This window comes from Astatotilapia calliptera, chromosome 3 (genome assembly GCF_964374335.1).
Source record: "Astatotilapia calliptera chromosome 3, fAstCal68.1, whole genome shotgun sequence".
NCBI classification, from domain to species: Eukaryota; Metazoa; Chordata; class Actinopteri; order Cichliformes; family Cichlidae; genus Astatotilapia; species Astatotilapia calliptera.
In genome coordinates this window covers 81973911-81992868 of record NC_137424.1, presented here as the reverse complement: position 1 = coordinate 81992868, position 18958 = coordinate 81973911, and the positions used below count along the sequence as shown (strand labels likewise).

Genomic DNA, 18958 nt, shown 5'->3' with positions numbered 1-18958 from the left:
ATTTGTGACCATCTACTCCAAGAAGTTAATGATTTATCAGCATTATTCAGATAAAATACTAGCATTCTCTCTGAAAAAGATAATGAACTTCTCTCGTCTTTTATTTCCCCATCTTTTTTTCAGCTCTGGCTGACCCATGGAGGAAACTTTCCTGGGGGTGAGTTTCCTTTCACACTTATCTGAACATTTTATTAATGCAGAAATAGCATCTGGAACCAGCTGAGCATTAGCTAATGAGAATAGAATGCACAGAGAAACTTTAGTGTGAACGCTGATAGCTGAATTTTTTAAAAACTAAAATGTATTAATGGCTGTATCTTTGGTGGAAAGAAATGTGAAATGAGTTGAAAATAGAATCCTTCACTTTAAAATTCAAAGTGCAGAACTGTTGCAGAACTTACTGCATTTATTATATGGACGTGGTGACAGTATCAAGACAGCCTGTACTTCTGATTTTAAAATGAACTTTCTCAGCCACTTTAACATTAGAGTCTATGGAAAGGTTGGAGGGGGGGAGGGGCTGTGCATTGGTGAGATTTATGAAAAAAACATAACACCTATTACAACTAGAAAGTGTATTTTCTGAAGAAACTGCAGTGTGAATGCTTGAATCTGAATATATACACTGAAATGAATTAATTGCTGAATTTTAAGTTAAAAATTTTGAATGAGATGAAAAATATAGAAATTTTAACCTGAAAACCAAAGTGCTGAACTTATGATAGCTGACGTTCACACAGAAGAAGTTGGAAAATAGCTGAAAATATTTTAAAGGTAAATTAGAAAAACCTAAGTAATGAGAAAAGAAAATTTAGAGTCAGAAAACATCTGAATGAATATTAAAAGGTTATATTCTTTGAATCACTGAATGACTAAAATGTGATCCCTCCACTTGGATCCACACAGTTTAAAAAGTTTACATCTCTGAGCTTTGAAAGATACGGTGTTGGAAAGAGAACAACGATGGCGACGTTTTGAGGGTAAAATGATGGCTGTAGAGCAAACACTGTGGACACAGCAGCAGTTGAAAGAGAAGTGTTTAAGATGAATCTTGGCAGAGTGAGAGAGAGAGCTCGTTTAGCAGGCAGGTGTGAGCCTGGTTGCTATAGTGACCGCACCCAATGGCTCCATACACACGGACACAGACATGCACCTCACTTTTGCTGCTTAAAATGAACAGAAAAGTCAGCCCCAAACAAATCGTTCCCAAATGAAAAGTACAAGTCGTATTGACGAAATTCTTTCACCGTGAGTGACAGCAATGTCTAGTCTACTGAATTCTCAGTTTTCATGCCTGTGGAGTTTATTATATGGACGTGGTGACAATGGAAAGACACCATACTCTTCTGATTTTCAAACGAACCTTCTGAGCCATTTTAACATTAGAGTCTATGGAAGAGTTGGAGGGAGGAGGCTGTGCATTGGTGACATTTATGAAAGAACCATAACACCTAGTACAATAGTAAACACATTGGATGAAAGAGGACAGCGATGGCTACGTTTTGAGGGTAAAATGGTGGCTGTAGAGCAAACGCTGTGGACACAGCAGCAGTTTTAAAAAAGATTTTAAGATTAATTTTTTTGCTCCTCTCACTCTAGCAGTTGAGCTGTCTCACTCTAGCGGCAACATTCCGTCCCATACACACCCATTATAAACTCTGAAACGGGTGAAAAAACATCATGAAACTTAAACTGGAACTGAAGAAAAAGTATAATAGATATTGAAAAGATAAATACAAGTTGAATAGTTGAATGTCTTGTCTTCGTTTTAAAGTTTGAATGGTGACTCTATGTCAACGTATGTGGAAGTAGTAAGAGTTTAAAAATGAGTAAGTTGAATGAGAATTTGAAGGGTCTCCCCATTGAAAAACATGGGAAATTTTTGTTGCTTTTCAAGCATTCACACTAATAATAAAATAGAATAATAAAGATTAGAAGAACAATACTGTGAATGCTTTTCAAGCATTCACACTAACTAGAAAAATTTGCATTTCCTGCGAAAATGCAGTGTGGATGCTTAAAGCTGAAGCTGTATGCAAAAAGTAGCTGAAAAAGCTGAAAAGTTGCAGAAATTGTAAAAACTTTGTAGAAGCAAAAGAACTTTGCTAAAATGGACTAACTTTGCAGAACTGCAATATCTGAGAGGAAACATAATACTTGGCAGAAATACAATTATATAGCAGAAATGCTAAATTTAGAAAGAAAAATATAATATAGTAGAAATAGTATGATTTAGCAGAAATACTGTATTTAGCACAAGTACCAAAAAGTAGCAGAAATACTATGATTTAGCAGAAATATTATGATTGAGCAGAAGTACTAAGATGTAGTAAAAGTATTTTGATTTAACAGAAATACAATTATGGAGGAGTAATACTTTAAAATGGGAGAAATATTGATACACACACACACATGCACAGAGCCTAAAGGGAAGAGTATTTGTGCCATGGAGTGTTAACAAGAATGTGAGGTCCATATTAGAAAAGCTGGTAAAATCATAAAAGTTTGCATAATTGTAATAAATGATGAATATGAATTACTGGTCTGTGACAGTGTATTAATTTGTAGGGAAAAAAACATGTTGACAAGGTGGAATCGAACCCACGATCTTTGGCTAGCAGACCCGTGTCATTACCAACTGCGCCACTGGGAAAGAGAGCAGCCGCTTTGAAAAACGGGGTGATGAGGAGTCAGAATTAGATCGCGGTGAGAGGCGAAAAACGCCGTTTTTTGGAGTTACAAAACGTTGTGTAACTCAAAAACTAGGTGGACTAGAAGCATAATTCTTGTACTGGGTGAATCAGCGGACTTTTGTGTACTTTGACTGTGATTTTCATTGCTCGTTGTACAACCGTTGCTGAGATATGACGAGAGAGGAAACGGAAGACCTCAGATATGATTGGCTGGCTGGGAAGCAGACCCTGATCTGTGTATTTGAATGTCTGAGTCCTCACAGAGGATTGGCTGCCTGGGGACCTGGCAGAAATATATAGAAATAGTATGATTAAGCATAAATACTACATTTAGCAGAAATACTATATTTACCTCAAATCCTATAAAAAGCAGAAATACTATATTAAGCACAAATTCTATAAAAAGCAGAAATACTATATTAAGCACAAATCCTATAAAAAGCAGAAATACTGTACTATGATTTGGTAGAAAAACTATAATTAATCAGAAATAGTATATTTGGTAGAAATACTATGTTTTGGCAGAAATACTATATTTACCTCAAATCCTATAAAAAGCAGAAATACTATATTAAGCACAAATTCTATAAAAAGCAGAAATACTATATTAAGCACAAATCCTATAAAAAGCAGAAATACTATATTAAGCACAAATTCTATAAAAAGCAGAAATACTATATTAAGCACAAATCCTATAAAAAGCAGAAATACTATATTAAGCACAAATTCTATAAAGAAGCAGAAATACTATATTAAGCACAAATCTTATAAAATAGCAGAAATAGTATGATTTAGCACAATAGTAATAACATAAACAGAAAAATTGGAAAAGCAAAATGGACAGATGAAAAAATGCTGAACATGCTGAGGGTCCCTAAAATATACTTGTTAAATGAAAAAAATTGGCAAAAAAATCTATAACAGCCACACAATCACAAATATGTACACATAAGGAAACACACATGCACAGAGACACACACACACAAGATCCAATTCAGTCAACCAGTCTAAATATATTGAATTTGAATCTTAGAATGAGATCATCCCATTAAAAGCCTCTCTCTCTCTCTCTCTCTCTCTCTCTGTCACACACACACACACACACACACACACACACACACACACACACACACACACACACACACACACAGAGGGAGAGAGATGCTGAATTTAAATCCACCAATCAGAGAGGCTGTGTACTTTTTCCCGCCAAAACAGGTGCATCCATTTACACACGCGGCACAGAGAGAGACACAGGATTATTGCAGTCTATTTCTCATAGTGAGGACTCCCCTCAAACAAATGACCATAATTTCCTAACCGTAGGGGCTAGAGCGGTCATTCTTACACCGTTTTGTTCAGAAGAGATGGGGAAATCTTCAAGTGTTGACAATTTATCATTAAAATGTGAATTTTTAGAGATATATGACATGGATGACTTGTTGACTTAGAAGCCACGAATTCCCCAATATGCAAATTTGAATGCCTCAGACCACATATATGATTGGCTGGCTGGGAAGCTGTGCAGGCCCTGATTTGTGGATTTGAATTCCTCAGCCCTCAGATATGATTGGCTGGCTTAGAAGCCACGAATTCCCCAATATGCAAATTTGAATGCCTGAGGCCACATATATGATTGGCTGGCTGGGAAGCCGTGCAGGCCCTGATTTGTGGATTTGAATTCCTCAGCCCTCAGATATGATTGGCTGGCTTAGAAGCCATGAAGGCCCCAATATGCAAATTTGAATGCCTCAGGACACATATATGATTGGCTGGGAAGCCGTGCAGGCCCTGATTTGAAAATTTGAATGTCTCAGTCCTCACAGAGGATTGGCTGCCTGGGGACCTGGCAGAAATAAATAGAAATAGTATGATTAAGCATAAATACTACATTTAGTAGAAATACTATGTTTTAGCACAAATCCTATAAAAAGCAGAAATACTATAATTTAGCAGAAATACTATATTAAGCACAAATCCTATAAAAAGCAGAAATACTATATTAGGCACAAATCCTATAAAAAGCAGAAATACTATATTAGGCACAAATAGTATAAAAAGCAGAAATACTATAATTTAGCAGAAATACTATATTAGGCACAAATCTTATGAAAAGCAGAAATAGTATGATTTAGCAGAAATACTGTATTTAGCACAAGTACCGAAAAGTACCAGAAATAGTATGATTTAGCAGAATAGTAATAACTTACAAAATTACAAATATGGAGGCATATTGAAACACAAATGCACAGAGGGACACACAAACACAGGCTCTAATCCAGTCAACCAGTCTAACTATATTCAATTTAAATCCTACAATGACATGCTGCCAAATAAGGATAGGGTTCTCTCTCTCCCACTAAACACACACACACACACACACACACACACACACACACACACACACACACACACACACACACACACACACACACACACAGAGGGAGAGAGCTGCCGAATTTAAATCCACCAATCAGAGTGGCTGTTTACGTTTTCCCGCCAAAACAGGTGCATCTTTTTACACACGCAGCACAGAGAGGCACATTATTGCAGTTTATTTCTCATAGTGACGACTCCCCTCAAACAAATGACCATAATTTCCTAACTGTAGGGGCTAGAGCGGTCATTCTTACACCGTTTTGTTCAGAAGAGATGGGGGAATCTTCCAGTGTTGACAATGTATCATTAAAATGTGAATTATTAAAGATATTTGACTTCTAATGCACCATAACTGAGTAGAGCGAAGCAAAAACTGCCTTGACTTGCCCTCAAACAACGCTTTGTAACTCTAAATCTATTTGGAGTATCGATATCATTCTTTCATTGGCAGCACGGTGGCACGGTGGTTAGCACTGTTGCCGCACAGCAAGAAGGTCCTGAGTTCAATTCCACCATCAGGCCGGGGTCTTTCTGTGTGGAGTTTGCATGTTCTCCCCGTGTTTGCGTGGGTTCTCTCCGGGTACTCCGGCTTCCTCCCACGGTCCAAAGACATGCAGCTTGTGGGGATAGGTTAATTGGATAATCCAAATTGCCACTAGGTGTGAATGTGCAAGTGAATGTGAGTGTGAATGGTTGTCTGTCCCTATGTGTTAGCCCTGCGACAGACTGGCGACCTGTCCAGGGTGTACCCTGCCTCTCGCCCTATGACAGCTGGGATAGGCTCCAGCGCCCCCCGCGACCCTGAAAAGGATAAGCGGAAGCGAATGAATGGATGGATGGATGGATATCATTCTTTCACCGTAAGAGTCAGCAGGCTTTGGTGAACAGTCATGGAAATTTTCAGGTCTCTGTGGAAATCCAACAAAAATTTATGACGAGAGAAAAAAGTGGTTCATTTCCAGAGTTTGAAATCTGAAGAAATCTGAGCGAAGGACAAATTTCCTACCCTCAAACAAGTCCAACTCATTTCAGAACGGTAATAGGTGAGAAAGAAATTCTTGAATTGTGAGCGTCAGGAGTGTCCGAAGATATACCGGGACAAGCCTCATGTCTTAAAGGAGATATGACGATTCGAATATGCCTCTCATTACAGAAATCCAGCGATGATTTTGAACAAGCTCTCCATTGACTTTCTATGCAGAGTTTTGAGACCTTGTGTTGGTATACCAAAAGTCATAGCCGGAAAGAGCAAAAATAGCAGAATAGTTTCAAATTTGAACGGTGAAAATCGGCTGAAAATTGTGGAAGTAGTTAAGTGCCAAAAAGTGTACGGAAGCAACTAGAATAAAGTAAAGATAAAGAATAAAGAGAAACAGGAACTCAATAGTGTGGATGCTTAAAGCATCCACACAATAAAGTAGGATAAAGAATAAAGAGAAACAGGAACTCAATAGTGTGGATGCTTAAAGCATCCACACAACTAGAAAAATTTGCATTTCCTGCGAAAATGCAGTGTGGATGCTTTAAAGCTGAAGCTGTATGCAAAAACTAGTTGAAAAAGCTGAAAAGTTGCAAAATTATAAAAACTTTGCAGAAATAAAGGAACTTTGCTAAAATGGAATAACTTAGCAGAACTGCAATATCTTAGAGGAAACATAATACTTGGCAGAAATATAATAGCATAGGCATAGGCACAATAGCAATTGGCATAGGCACACTTAATCATATTAATAATAATAATAAGAAGAAATCCAGAGAACAGTAATAAGTGTGCTATCGCACAGGCACCCTTACTAGATAAAGGTGTCCTGGTAGGTACTCAAATCCCCGGCCTGAGGTTCCATGGGCATATACCATTACCACTATCATATGGACTGTAGTTGGTCTTGATAAATGAAAGTGTATCCTCTTAAAGACAAAAATCAAAAATCTAGAAACCTACATTCTGTGTTTGTTCTTTTTGAACAGAGAGAACCAAACGGCTCTTAAGTTTGTGAAGTCATACAAACCTGAGAATATCACACATCTCAGAGTTCTTCTGCACGGGCCTGTTGGATCTGGAAAGTCCAGCTTCATCAGCTCTGTTAGCAGTGTCCTGCGAGGTAGAATTGCAATTCCTGCTTTGGCTAGTTCAACCACCTCTGACAGAAGTTTCACCGTAAAGGTAAGACAACTTCAAACCTTGAGCTTACTCTCTTCAAGCTGTTTTTTGACTTTCATTGCTCTAAACAAAAATAAATGGTCTAAACAAAAGGGTCAGAGACAGGCAGATTGGTTGTGAGGGGAGGAAAACAGGAGAAAAGACAAACTGTGGAAGAGAGCCAGAGATTAATAACTATTAACTAAATGCAGAAAGGTGTGTAAATACTCTTGCTGTTCCTAGCTACACTTGCTGCAGCATTTTGGATCAAGTGAAGGGAATTTCAGCACGTTTTTAGGACAGTCTAATAATGACTTTTTATAAGTCAGACATTTTAAATCAAACACAAAATATAGAACTGATCGCATACTACTACTACTACTACTAATAATAATAATAATACATTGACTAAATGATGGTACACGGCGCTCAGCAATCTGTCAAAATGTTTTAGTACAACTTTGCTAATCTACGGAGCTGCACCGCTTGATGGATTGTCGGAGCATTATGGCTACCGCAGTCTGGAGCCTCGCGGTGTTATGTCCTCTGCCTCTAACGCCTTGCTAGAGTCGACATTCAGACTAAACTCCTCTTCAAAATGACCACGCAGACAAGAGGGTTTGATTTCACTCCCTTTACTTAGGCCAGTTGAAGTAGGGTAAAACTGAGAAATAACATGAAATGCTCTTAGAAATCATAGATGAGGACAAATACACAATAACAGTACAAATTACTTGTTTAGCCAAAAGCGTTAGCGAATCCTCTCTTTACAAACATTTCTATTAAGTAAACACTGCAATCACATTTCTTCAAGTAGATTTGTTCATTAGTAAGGATGGAACAGAATTACATACCGACAATGCCCTTAAAGACCATCTTAAGGGAGAAAATTGTCACTACAGCAGAGAGTCTTTTTCCCAAACAATAGCATGCACTTTCTGATGACATCATAGAACAGAGACAGATTTGCGCATGTTACACCAGGTCATGCCAGAAGGGGGCACTAAAGAGTAACTTTCTCAGGAAAAATCTATTTAAACAGAACACGGTTAAGTGGTGACAGAACACGCGGAGTGATACGTACTGTCGTTCAACGTAATATTATCGCATTTTGTGTGTATAAGGACCATGAATGGCACCTGTTAAGAGGCATGGTTACGAAGCAGATTTCAAAGTCAAGGCTGTCAGTCACGCAGTACAACTTGGGAACAGAGCTGCTGTGAAATCTGTCTTTGTTATCATGCTCAGGGTCTTTTAGTTTACATTTTGACTGCACAATTGTGAGCTTTTTGTTATGGACAAAAACAACATTGTTTTATTTCATTTATGGAGCATTATTATTTAATAAATGCTGATAATTTATTCCTGACTAAATTTTTCATGTACATCTACGCTGTATATTAATAAAAGTGCCTGTGTGACATCTGGGACACATCTGTGACTAAGAACTCTCTTTTTGTTCTTACTTTATGGTTTTAAAAAATATCGAGATATATATCGTATATCACCATCCAGCTAAAAAATATTGAGATATGAAATTTAGGTCATATCGCCCAGTCCTCGCAGCTATCATTGCTTTGCATGAAAATGGCTTCACAGGCAAGAATATTGTGGCTACTAAGATTGCACCTAAATCAATAATTTAAAGGATCATTAACCCTTTAAGACCTATTTTTTTTTCTTTTTGCCTGTCCTGTTTGGCTCTTTTGCATCAGAATTATTGTCTAAAGGAAAATAAAGATGCCCAACGGATTTACTTTACCAAATTGACCATCACAGCCCTGCTATAATGGTCCATTTGATTCACCTTTTATTGTTTATTTTATTTTCACTTGCTGAATACGGGACAGACTTGACTGGGGGAAAGAAGCGGAGAAAGAAAGAGAAACAGCTGAGAAGAGGGACGGGGGAGAAGAGCAAAAAACAAAAACCAACAGAATAAGCAGAAAAAAAATGCATCTATCGATCACCTGGATCACCTGTTGAGAAAGAAAAAAGAAAACAAGCAGAAGAGAACAAGAGCAATAGAATAAACAACATCACAATGATATATGGGAATATGACAGTAAATACTAAATATTAAACATTATTGTGCAGCACATAAGATCAACAGAACACAGTGTGCTTTGAGGTAGGAGCCAAAAAGGGTGTAATTTGTGGGTGTGATCACCCGTGTGTAAACCTGTGAGCATGGACGCGCTTGTTTTTTTAAAAGGTTCCTTCATGTAATGATCTGCTAGAGGGTGTGGGAGGGGGGGGGCATGAAGCAGGTATGGAGGAGATCAAAACTCCAGACATCCAGAGGCCTCCAGAACACAAGAGACCAAGGAAGACCCACAGAGGGGCAGCCACGCCACTGTCCCAGAAAGAGCTGAGGAGAGTCCCAGATGAGGGCTCACTCAGCAGCCGTGGAGCAGAAGCCAGGGGGAGTTGCAGTGACGCGCCCGTGAGCTCCGCCGGCAGCCAGCTGTGCCTGAGTGACCGAGCCTCAGGCCGAGAGGCCGGGGGCACCCCACCTCCGAAGTGGACCGAGCGAGTCCCAGGCTCCAGGCCCCGATAAGCGGCCGCCAAGGAGTGAGCCGGTGTGTACCTGGACGCCCATCCCAAGACACAAAGAACCACCAACGCACCGATGCCTGAGGGAGTCCGCCACTGGCAGGGGAAGTGGTGGTGGGGGGAGATAGGCCTCCAAACCTTGGAGGGCCTGTGATGTCCCCAGAGAGGTGGCGTCTGATACCCAACCTGACATATAGACACAGACATACAGGCACACACAGACACAAACATCCATTCCCACCCTCATGCTCTCATATGCACTTACTCCACACTCAACCAACGTGGAGACAGACATAAAGAGACGCTGTACACACGATCACACTCCCCAAGCATACTCTAAGAACCGGGTCTACGTACCCTTGCCCATGGAGGGGGGAACTGCACCCAGACCCAGGTGGTGTGACCCTTTTCCCTGCGGTGGGGAGAGGCAGACCGCCCCGACTCCGCAGCAGCAGGGAGGCCCCACATTCATGACCAAAGTCGGACGGCCAACTCCTTCTCCTAGCCCCCCGCTCCAGCAGGCCGCAGAGAACGGGGGTGAGAGAAGACTCCAAACCTCCCTCCACCCGCTCATTGTAGTGTTGATGCATGTGTGTTCTAAGGTGCAATTAAAACCCAGGAGGGCATGGAGCTACCTGCCAGAGAGCAGCAGGTAAGCACATAGCCCCTCCTGCTAGCCCTCAATGTCTACGTGTATTCAAAATTGAGAGGTGGGCAACCACGCGAGGGTTGAGGTGTACACCCTGATGGTAATTTGGACTGCCCACCCCCAAGATCCTATATGTATGTGTAATGAGGGTGTGAGTAATGTGAATGTCTAAGTTGTGGGATAAAATTGAGGCAGAGGCAGCCAGAAGGGGACGGGGGGGTAGCCTCCTCTGCACCCTGGTGACATACCCCTACTCCAAGGCCCTGCATGTGTGGGTGGTTGTGGTGGAGCGGGAAGAGGGAGGCAGCTGGAGAATGGGAGGGAAGGAAGGGAGGGGTAGGTGATCCCAGCTCCCCCACTGACCTCAGTAGGCACTCCCATACTCTGCGACCCGCCAGGGAAAGGGGGCCCAGGCCCATCCAGACCGTAGCCCAGTGCAGCAGCACCCCCAGGCCCCACAGATCCCAGGACAGTCCACCCAACCCCACCACTGAAAAAACTGCACCCACCCCACCATCCACTCATCTTCCAGACTACATAAGACAATAGACGCCCAGGCTGAGATCTTCCTCCACCTCTCCTGTATCTCCCCCTCCTGCAGAGAGTTCCTGAGGAGAGGAAAGCTCCTGCAAGGTGTGACAATCTTCCCCACCGGTTGAAGAGCCCCCCAGGTGGCTCGACGCACTGGCGGCACCCTGCGCGAGGGCCGGGCCCCCATGCACCCACCCGCCCACAACCCCGGCAACACACCAACCAGGACCCAAGCCCCCGAGGCCCGGCCAGGGCCCCAGTCTAGAGACGGAGCGCCCCCAGAACCTCACGCCCATCCCGGACCCACCCAGGGGCAGCCAGGCTACCAGGTCAGTAACCCACGTCCATCAGCACAGACCCTCCCCTAGCCCCGCTGCACGCAGCCACGAGGAAACAGTCACCTGAGAGCCAACAGAGCCCCTAACCGGACATGACCGCTACCCCGGGTTGAGCCTCCCAAGGAAGATGCCTCCGGGGAACCCCCCGACGCCCTAAGCCTGTCCCTACCCCCACACCAATCACAACAGTGAAGGCGGGACCAAACTATGACCCCCCACCCCCACTAGGTGATGGAGCAGATCAAAGGAGCCCAGAGCAATTGATCTGATGTGGTGGCAGAGGCTGTATCAAGACTAATGTAATCTAATAGATAATTTCTATATTGGTTAGAATTAAGATTGTTTTTATTTTTCCAGTTCATGAGGACAGTTTTCTTGGCTATGCATAGGGCAGTGAAAACCATATGGGCTATATTGTTTTCTGAAGTGACATTATCTAAGCTGCCCAACAAACACACTAAGGGGGAAGTTGGAATGTTACATTTCAGACACTTTGATAAGTCTTCACATATCTCGCGCCAAAACTTCTGCACTGGTGGACAGAACCAAAGAGCGTGAATGTAATTGTCTGGTGTATTGCCTTGACAGTGTGAGCAGTTGTTGGAAGATGTAAAGCCCATCTTGAACATCCGATGACCTGTATAGTGCACTCTATGTAATATTTTGTATTGAATTAATTGAAGACTGGGACCACCGCTGTTTTAAAGGCAGCAGGGAAGACACCCAACTGAAGAGAGCAATTCATCATGTATAAAAGCTCAGCCTTAAAAAATCCATAAAGTGTTTTAAAGAGTGAAGAAGGGATTGGATCTAAAAGACATGTGGTGGGTCTCACTGTGGAGAAAACTTTCTGAAGGTTCTCAGCATTAACCAGGATAAAGCTGTCCAGTGTCTCCTCAGGTACAATCGAGGCCTCAGATGTATTTAAAATCATATCACGATTAGATAAAATATCAGATCTGATGGCGCTGATCTTTCCCCTGAAGTGGTCTGCAAACTGCTCACAGAGCGAGTCTGTGGGGCTTCTTTGGGAGCTGTTAAAATCAGGGTTAAATAAATGATCTATGGTGGAAAAGAGGACCTTGGGATTATTTTTGTTATTACTGATTATTTTGGCGAAGTATGAATTTCTTGAGTTCCTTAATGTATTATTGTACATTTTAAGTTGCTCGCAAAATATTTGATGGTTGATAGTATTTTTATTTTTCCTCCATCTCCTTTCTGCTGCGCTGCAATTTCTTTTGAGTTTTTTGACTTCTTCGTTTCTCCAGGGTGATGCATGTTTTACGTTAATCTTTTTGGTGGTGAGTGGAGCAACGGAGTCAAGGCTTTTCTTCAGTTTGCTGTTGAAATGATTAAAAATCAAATCACAGGGTGCAGGTAAAATCACAGGGGGGCATTCGTCTAAAACCCTGGTAAAATTTGCAGCCACTTCAGAGGTTAGATAGCGCCTCCTCACAGTTCGCACCGAGGTCTCCCGCTGAATAAAACCGGTGATGTTAAAAAACACACAGTAGTGGTCAGAGACAGCCAAGTCAACAACAGAGGACACGCTGGTGGACAGCCCATGGGTGATGACCAGTTCCAGATGATGATGATTATTGTTTGAGTTCTATGTCTTATATTTGGTCTGCCTCTGAGTCTGTGTCTCTGTCTATGGTGTCACCCCGTCTGTTTGTGAATCTGTCTGTTTAGTTCTGTGTCTTGTTTGTTTCCCCGTGTCTGAGTTTCCTGTTTTATTGTGAAGGTCTCTGTCTGATGTGAGTGTGTTCAGTTTACATTTCCCCTGTCCCGTCAGCTCTGATTCCTCCCAGCTGTGTTGCCCTCCTGTCTCTCATCCCCTGATTACTGGTGTGTGTATTTAAGCCCTGTGTGTTCTCCTGCCTGTTGCCGGTTCGTCTGTGTTCCTCCGTGTCAGTCTGTGTTACTCTGTGTCCTGCTCGTCCCCTGCACGTCCCCTCGTCGTATGCTCCCAGGTCTGTTATTAGTGTGAATGCTTGAAAAGCATTCACAGTATTGTTGTTGTAATCTTTATTATTAGTGTGAATGCTTGAAAAGCATTCACAGTATTGTTATTCGAATCTTTATTATTATTATTATATATTCCGTACGTTTTTTGGCATCTCACTCCTTCAAAACCGTTCAACTTAGAAAAACCATTCAAACACCATTAGATTCCTATTCTTTTGGACATGACTGCTTCTATTTTTCATATTTTTAACATTTATATTTTTAATTTTATTCAACTTTATTCAACAAAAATTTCCCATGTATTTCAATGGGGAGACCCTTCAAATTCTCATTCAACTTACTCATTTTTAAACTCTTACTACTTCCACATACGTTGACATAGAGCCACCATTCAAACTTTAAAACGAAGACAAGACATTCAACTATTGAACTTGTATTTATCTTTTCAATATCTATTATACTTTTTCTTCAGTTCCAGTTTAAGTTTCATGATGTTTTTTCACCCGTTTCAGAGTTTATAATGGGTGTGTATGGGACGGAATGTTGGGGCTAGAGTGAGGCAGCTCAACTGCTAGAGTGAGAGGAGCAAAAAAATTAATCTTAAAATCTTTTTTAAAACTGCTGCTGTGTCCGCAGCGTTTGCTCTACAGGTATGATTTTACCCTCAAAACGTAGCCATCGCTGTCCTCTTTCATCCAATGTGTTTACTATTGTACTAGGTGTTATGGTTCTTTCGTAAATGTCACCAATGCACAGCCTCCTCCCTCCAACTCTTCCATAGACTCTAATGTTAAAATGGCTCAGAAGGTTCGTTTGAAAATCAGAAGAGCATGGTGTCTTTCCACTGTCACCACGTCCATATAATAAACTCCACAGGCATGAAAACTGAGAATTCAGTAGACTAGACATTGCTGTCGCTCACGGTGAAAGAATTTTGTCAATACGACTTTTACTTTTCATTTGGGAATGATTTGTTTCGGCCTGACTTTTCTGTTCATTTTAAGCAGCAAAAGTGAGGTGCATGTCTGTGTCCGTGTGTATGGAGCCCTTGGGTGCAGTCACTATAGCAACCAGGCTCACACCTGCCTGCTTAACGAGCTCTGTCTCTCACTCTGCCAAGATTAAATCAAAAATGTGTGTTACATCTAAGCAGTTGTAGTAAGATTAACTTTTTCAATACGTACAATAAGACAGGTTTGACAGGCTTTTGCCACAGATTAACAGTATGTCAGTAGTTAATATAGGCTAACTGAATAGAGCCCTGAATTATTGCCCTGTTAAATTCAAGTTGATTGTGTATTGGTGGACTTGTCTTCTCCACACAGGTTTTTCATACCTCGGCAGTTTTAGTCAGTTGATGACTTTAAAATAATCTTTTCTGACTGGATAATTAAAGCTCACAGCATCTACCTGTCTGTAGTGTATTTTCCCACATTTTAAATAATCGAATCTCATTTAATGTCTCTGTTTTTAGTCTGTATAGTTTATCTCCCCACGAATACGCTCAAAGTAGTCTTAAAATAAAATCCATAAAACAGTTCAAGATGACATACTTTTTATTTGCTAATTTAATGCCAGTTGCCCTCTTTCCTGAGTATAAGCGAATGAGTGACATAAAGAGAAAAAGTACCAATTTGTATGCTGGTGAGTCTTGTGTATTTTTTTCTCTGTCTCTCTATGACAGAGAAATATATATGCTCATTATTGATGTTCAAACTGATGCTCAAATTTCCAAGCACCACCTGAACGCCTCATCAGTCTTTAACTAATCACTGCACCAACTGCCGTCATTCCGCTTTGCTCTCTGCTGTGGTAAGTACAATACACTCAGTACAGCATTGTTTTAATTTTATGATGGTAAAAATACATGTTTGACATTTAAACTCACATATCAAGTCTTTTTAAAGTTCAACAGAGTTCAAAGAATAAAGAAAGCAAAAAAAGAATAACCTTTGCTACCATTTATATAGGTTTATGACTTTTGCTGTTAGCAGCAGTGCTAACGCTAGCTTCAATGCTAATGCTAGCTATAGTGCTAACACTAGCCTTAGCAGTTGTTAACTGACAAAAAGAATATTCTTGTGATATTCCTGTGATATTTATTGGCGGTCAGTGAGACAAAAGTAACAAATGAGATTTATTATTGCCATTGTGCCTCAGTTTTAACAGTAAGAGTACTTAATGACTTTTGCTGTTAGTAGCAGTGCTAATGCTAGCTTCGATGCTAATGCTAGCATCAATGCTAACGCTAGCTATAGTGCCAACACTAGCCTTAGCAGTTTTTAACTGACAAAAAGAATATTCCTGTGATATTTATTGGCGGTCAGTGAGACAAAAGTAACAAATGAGCTTTATTATTGCCATTGTGCCTCAGTTTTAACAGTAAGAGTGCTAGTTCTACCAGCAGTGCTAACACTAACTGAAGTGCTAACGCTAGCAGGAATGCTAGCGTTAGCAGCGATGCTAAGGCTAGTAACAGTCTAACAGTAGCCTTATATAAGTACTTAAATAAATACTTCAGTTAATTAGTTTGAATTATAAAATGGCTGCTGTATCAGCTGGTGTGCTATATTACTCTATAATTACCCTGCTGACTATAAGTTCAGTGTATCATGTCGTGTGGGCTTTGTTTTTTTTGTTAGTCTGATAACACTGTACAGACAACTAACATGTTATTTCTTGTCTTACACTTTCAGGAACTTGACTCACATCTGTGCTTTGCCTGGTAGGTGTGCACATACTGTTAGAGAAGTACACCAAAATTTAAAAAAAAGAGTCTGACTAATATAAGCTTTAAAGTGATGGGTTCAAACTTTGTGCTAGACCTTTTAAACACATTTTTATAATAAATACACATAAGTTCAGCTTAACAATTGGGCTAAAATATTTTTTTCGTACATTTTTGCACATTACATGTGATTAGTTAACAATTCACTCAATCATATTTGTATTTAAAAATATTATTGCTGAATTTAATTAAATATTTATTCTTTTAAAAAGTGCCAAATTGTGCAACTTTTTGCACATGGCAGCCGACAACAGTTTAGCTTGAATATTTGTTTTGTCCTTTTTCAGTAGTCACAATTAGTTCATACAATTACCATGTGATATAATTTTATTAAAATTATTTTTTTTTCTTGTTTTTTGTTCACAGTGTGCAGAAGAAGAACAAGGACCAGATCTCCAGTCTTCTATCTCACATCCCAACCCCCCAACCCCTCTATCTTCTGTCCTACTCCACCTGTTGTCTCTGCCTTCTTTCCATCTGTATTTCACCCTGTGGTTTGTGAGAAATTTTGCCAAACCAAGAATCTTATTGCGGTTTGATTTAAAGCCGTGTCTCTCCTGCTCTGTCTGTTCTCTCTGCTAAATTTTCTCTCTACCTGTTTTTCACTCTTTGGCTTGCTGCTGAAAAATGCACAAGCCAATAAAGCAATAAAGAGTGCATATTTTGCCTCAACCTGAGAACAAACTGAACAAACAAAGAAAACTCTGCGGTTTGATTTAAAGCCGTGTCTCTCCTGCTCTGTCTGTTCTCTCTGCTAAATTTTCTCTCTACCTGTTTTTCACTCTTGGCTTGCTGCTGAAAAATGCCAAGCCATTAAAGCAATAAAGAGTGCATATTGCCTCTACCTGAGAACAAACTGAACAAATAAAGAAAACTCTAATTCACGGTTTGATTGTGATTTCCCAGCCGTGTTTCTCCTGCTCTGTCTGTTCTCTCTTCTAAATTTTCTCTCTAGCTGTTTTTCACTTTGCGCTTGCTGCTAAGTTGTGCCAAGCCAATAAAGAGAGTGCATATTATTCTCTCGACTGACAAACTGTCAAACAAACAAAGACATCTGTTTCTGAGAAATAAAAACTGAAATATAAAGACAAAGAAAACATCTCCTGCTCTGTGCCACTCTTATTTTATAAACATATTTTTCTAAAGACTAAGAGAAACACTTGTGTAAAAATGCCAAGGAAGCAGAAAAAGTCACAAGCTGCAAAACAACGCTGGAAGAAGTTCCATGAGTTTCATGAAGTACCAACATGTGAACAAGCTGAGTGTGATTTTCCTCAGAGCTCTGCAGAAGACTTTGTGTCTGCAAAGACCAATGCTGATGGTGTCAAACAGGCAGGTCAACATGTTCCTGCACATGTACAACAGGTATCCTATGCAGATGCTGTAAAGATTGGATTGCAGCATGAATTTAATGATCATCAGGTAAACCATAGAGACCAACCTGAGGTGTCAAGTGCCCCACAGGTGGGTTATGCTGATATTGTAAAAAGAGGCCGTCACAGTGATGTGGCAGGACCATCTCATGCAGAAAGACTGAACCTTGAAAACCAGCCCTCTGTTATACATGTCTGTGCATCTCGCAGCCAGGCTCATCCTAAATATGGAGACTCCAGAAACAAGCAGTGCACATGTAACTCACTCACATTTCTTGCATTCCTTCATGAGAATGATAACATGACTACAGCTGACCTTAATCTGGTCTTGGATAAAGGTGATGTGATGTACAAAGAGGCCAAGAAAAGATTTCCTAAAAATATTCATTTGGCTACCGATGAGCTGCCAGACAAAGTTGATGCTCGCAGGTCTATGTATGATGTCGACATGACACAGCCTTCCCGGTATGGGACATTTGAAGAACCTCCAGAGGAGGCAGTAGATACCTTTCTCAGCTTAGAAGCAGGACTGAGCTGCCTGTTGTCAGATGTGCAGTATGCCTTACTGATTATGAGTGGATTGTGTATCGCAGTGTTCAGATCCACATCGGGCAAATATGGTTTCTTTGATCCACACTCCAGAACAGCCAGTGGTCTTCCTCTAGCACTATGGTCACGTGATCGTGGTACGGCTGTGATGGTGAAATTCACACTCCTCAGTGACATGATTAAGAGACTCCAGGATTCTTATGAAATGATGGAGATATCACCTTCTTGTAACTATGAACTGAAGCCTGTGCAGTTCTACAGTATGAGCACAGTCAACCTGAGTGATACTATCACAGACACAGTCTGCAGACCAACAGCTGCCACTGCTGTGGCACCTACTCACTCTGATACAACTGTTGATGAAGCAAACTCCTCTTCTCCAAGGAGAAACACAACCACTGATCTTACTGAGATCTCTCCAATGTCTGTTTGTACACCACTGGAGAAACAACAAGAAGTCCGTATGACTCAGTTCACATCACACGAAGCTCCTCAAAATGAATTTACTTTTATAACTACCAAAGAACTATCGAGTGACTTTAATTTCCTTCCATCAAATGATGTTTTTTCCTGTCAGTCAAGGACTGCAATAAAAAATGGTGCTAACTGTGATCTTTCTGATACAGTTATACAAAAAATCTATAAACTGACAAAAGTTAATAAACAGCAAAGGCGCAAAATGAAAAGAAGATTAATGGCATCAGACAAACCAAGAAATCAGAGAAAAGAAAACCAAAAAAGGAAAGAACGACAAAAGTACGCTTCAAATAAAGATTACAAAGAAAAGAAGAAATCTTCTACAAGCGAGGCATATAAAAACAATCCTGAAGTTAGACAGAAACATCAACAATATATTAAAAGACGTTACTGTGAAAATGCTGAATTCAGAAAGAAACAACAACAATATATTAAAAGACGCTACTGTGAGAACGATGAATTCAGAAAGAAACAACAACAATATATTAAAAGACGCTACTGTGACAATGCTGAA

The 18958-nt window shown here is 40.5% G+C and overlaps 1 protein-coding gene and 1 long non-coding RNA gene across 2 annotated transcripts in view; both read left to right on the top strand.

Moving 5' to 3' along the window:
• LOC145425966 (interferon-induced protein 44-like) overlaps positions 1 to 18958 on the top strand; it is a 53131-nt gene that overhangs the window by 707 nt on the left and 33466 nt on the right. Inside the window, exons 2-3 of the mRNA XM_080299494.1 lie at positions 124 to 157; positions 7041 to 7236. Coding sequence (XP_080155620.1) covers positions 124 to 157; positions 7041 to 7236 — 230 coding nt within the window. The remainder of the gene's footprint in view (positions 1 to 123; positions 158 to 7040; positions 7237 to 18958) is intronic.
• LOC113018507 (uncharacterized) lies at positions 14220 to 17142 on the top strand. Its single transcript, XR_003271806.2, has 3 exons — positions 14220 to 15069; positions 15954 to 15982; positions 16412 to 17142. It is a non-coding gene; the product is annotated as an uncharacterized LOC113018507 (long non-coding RNA).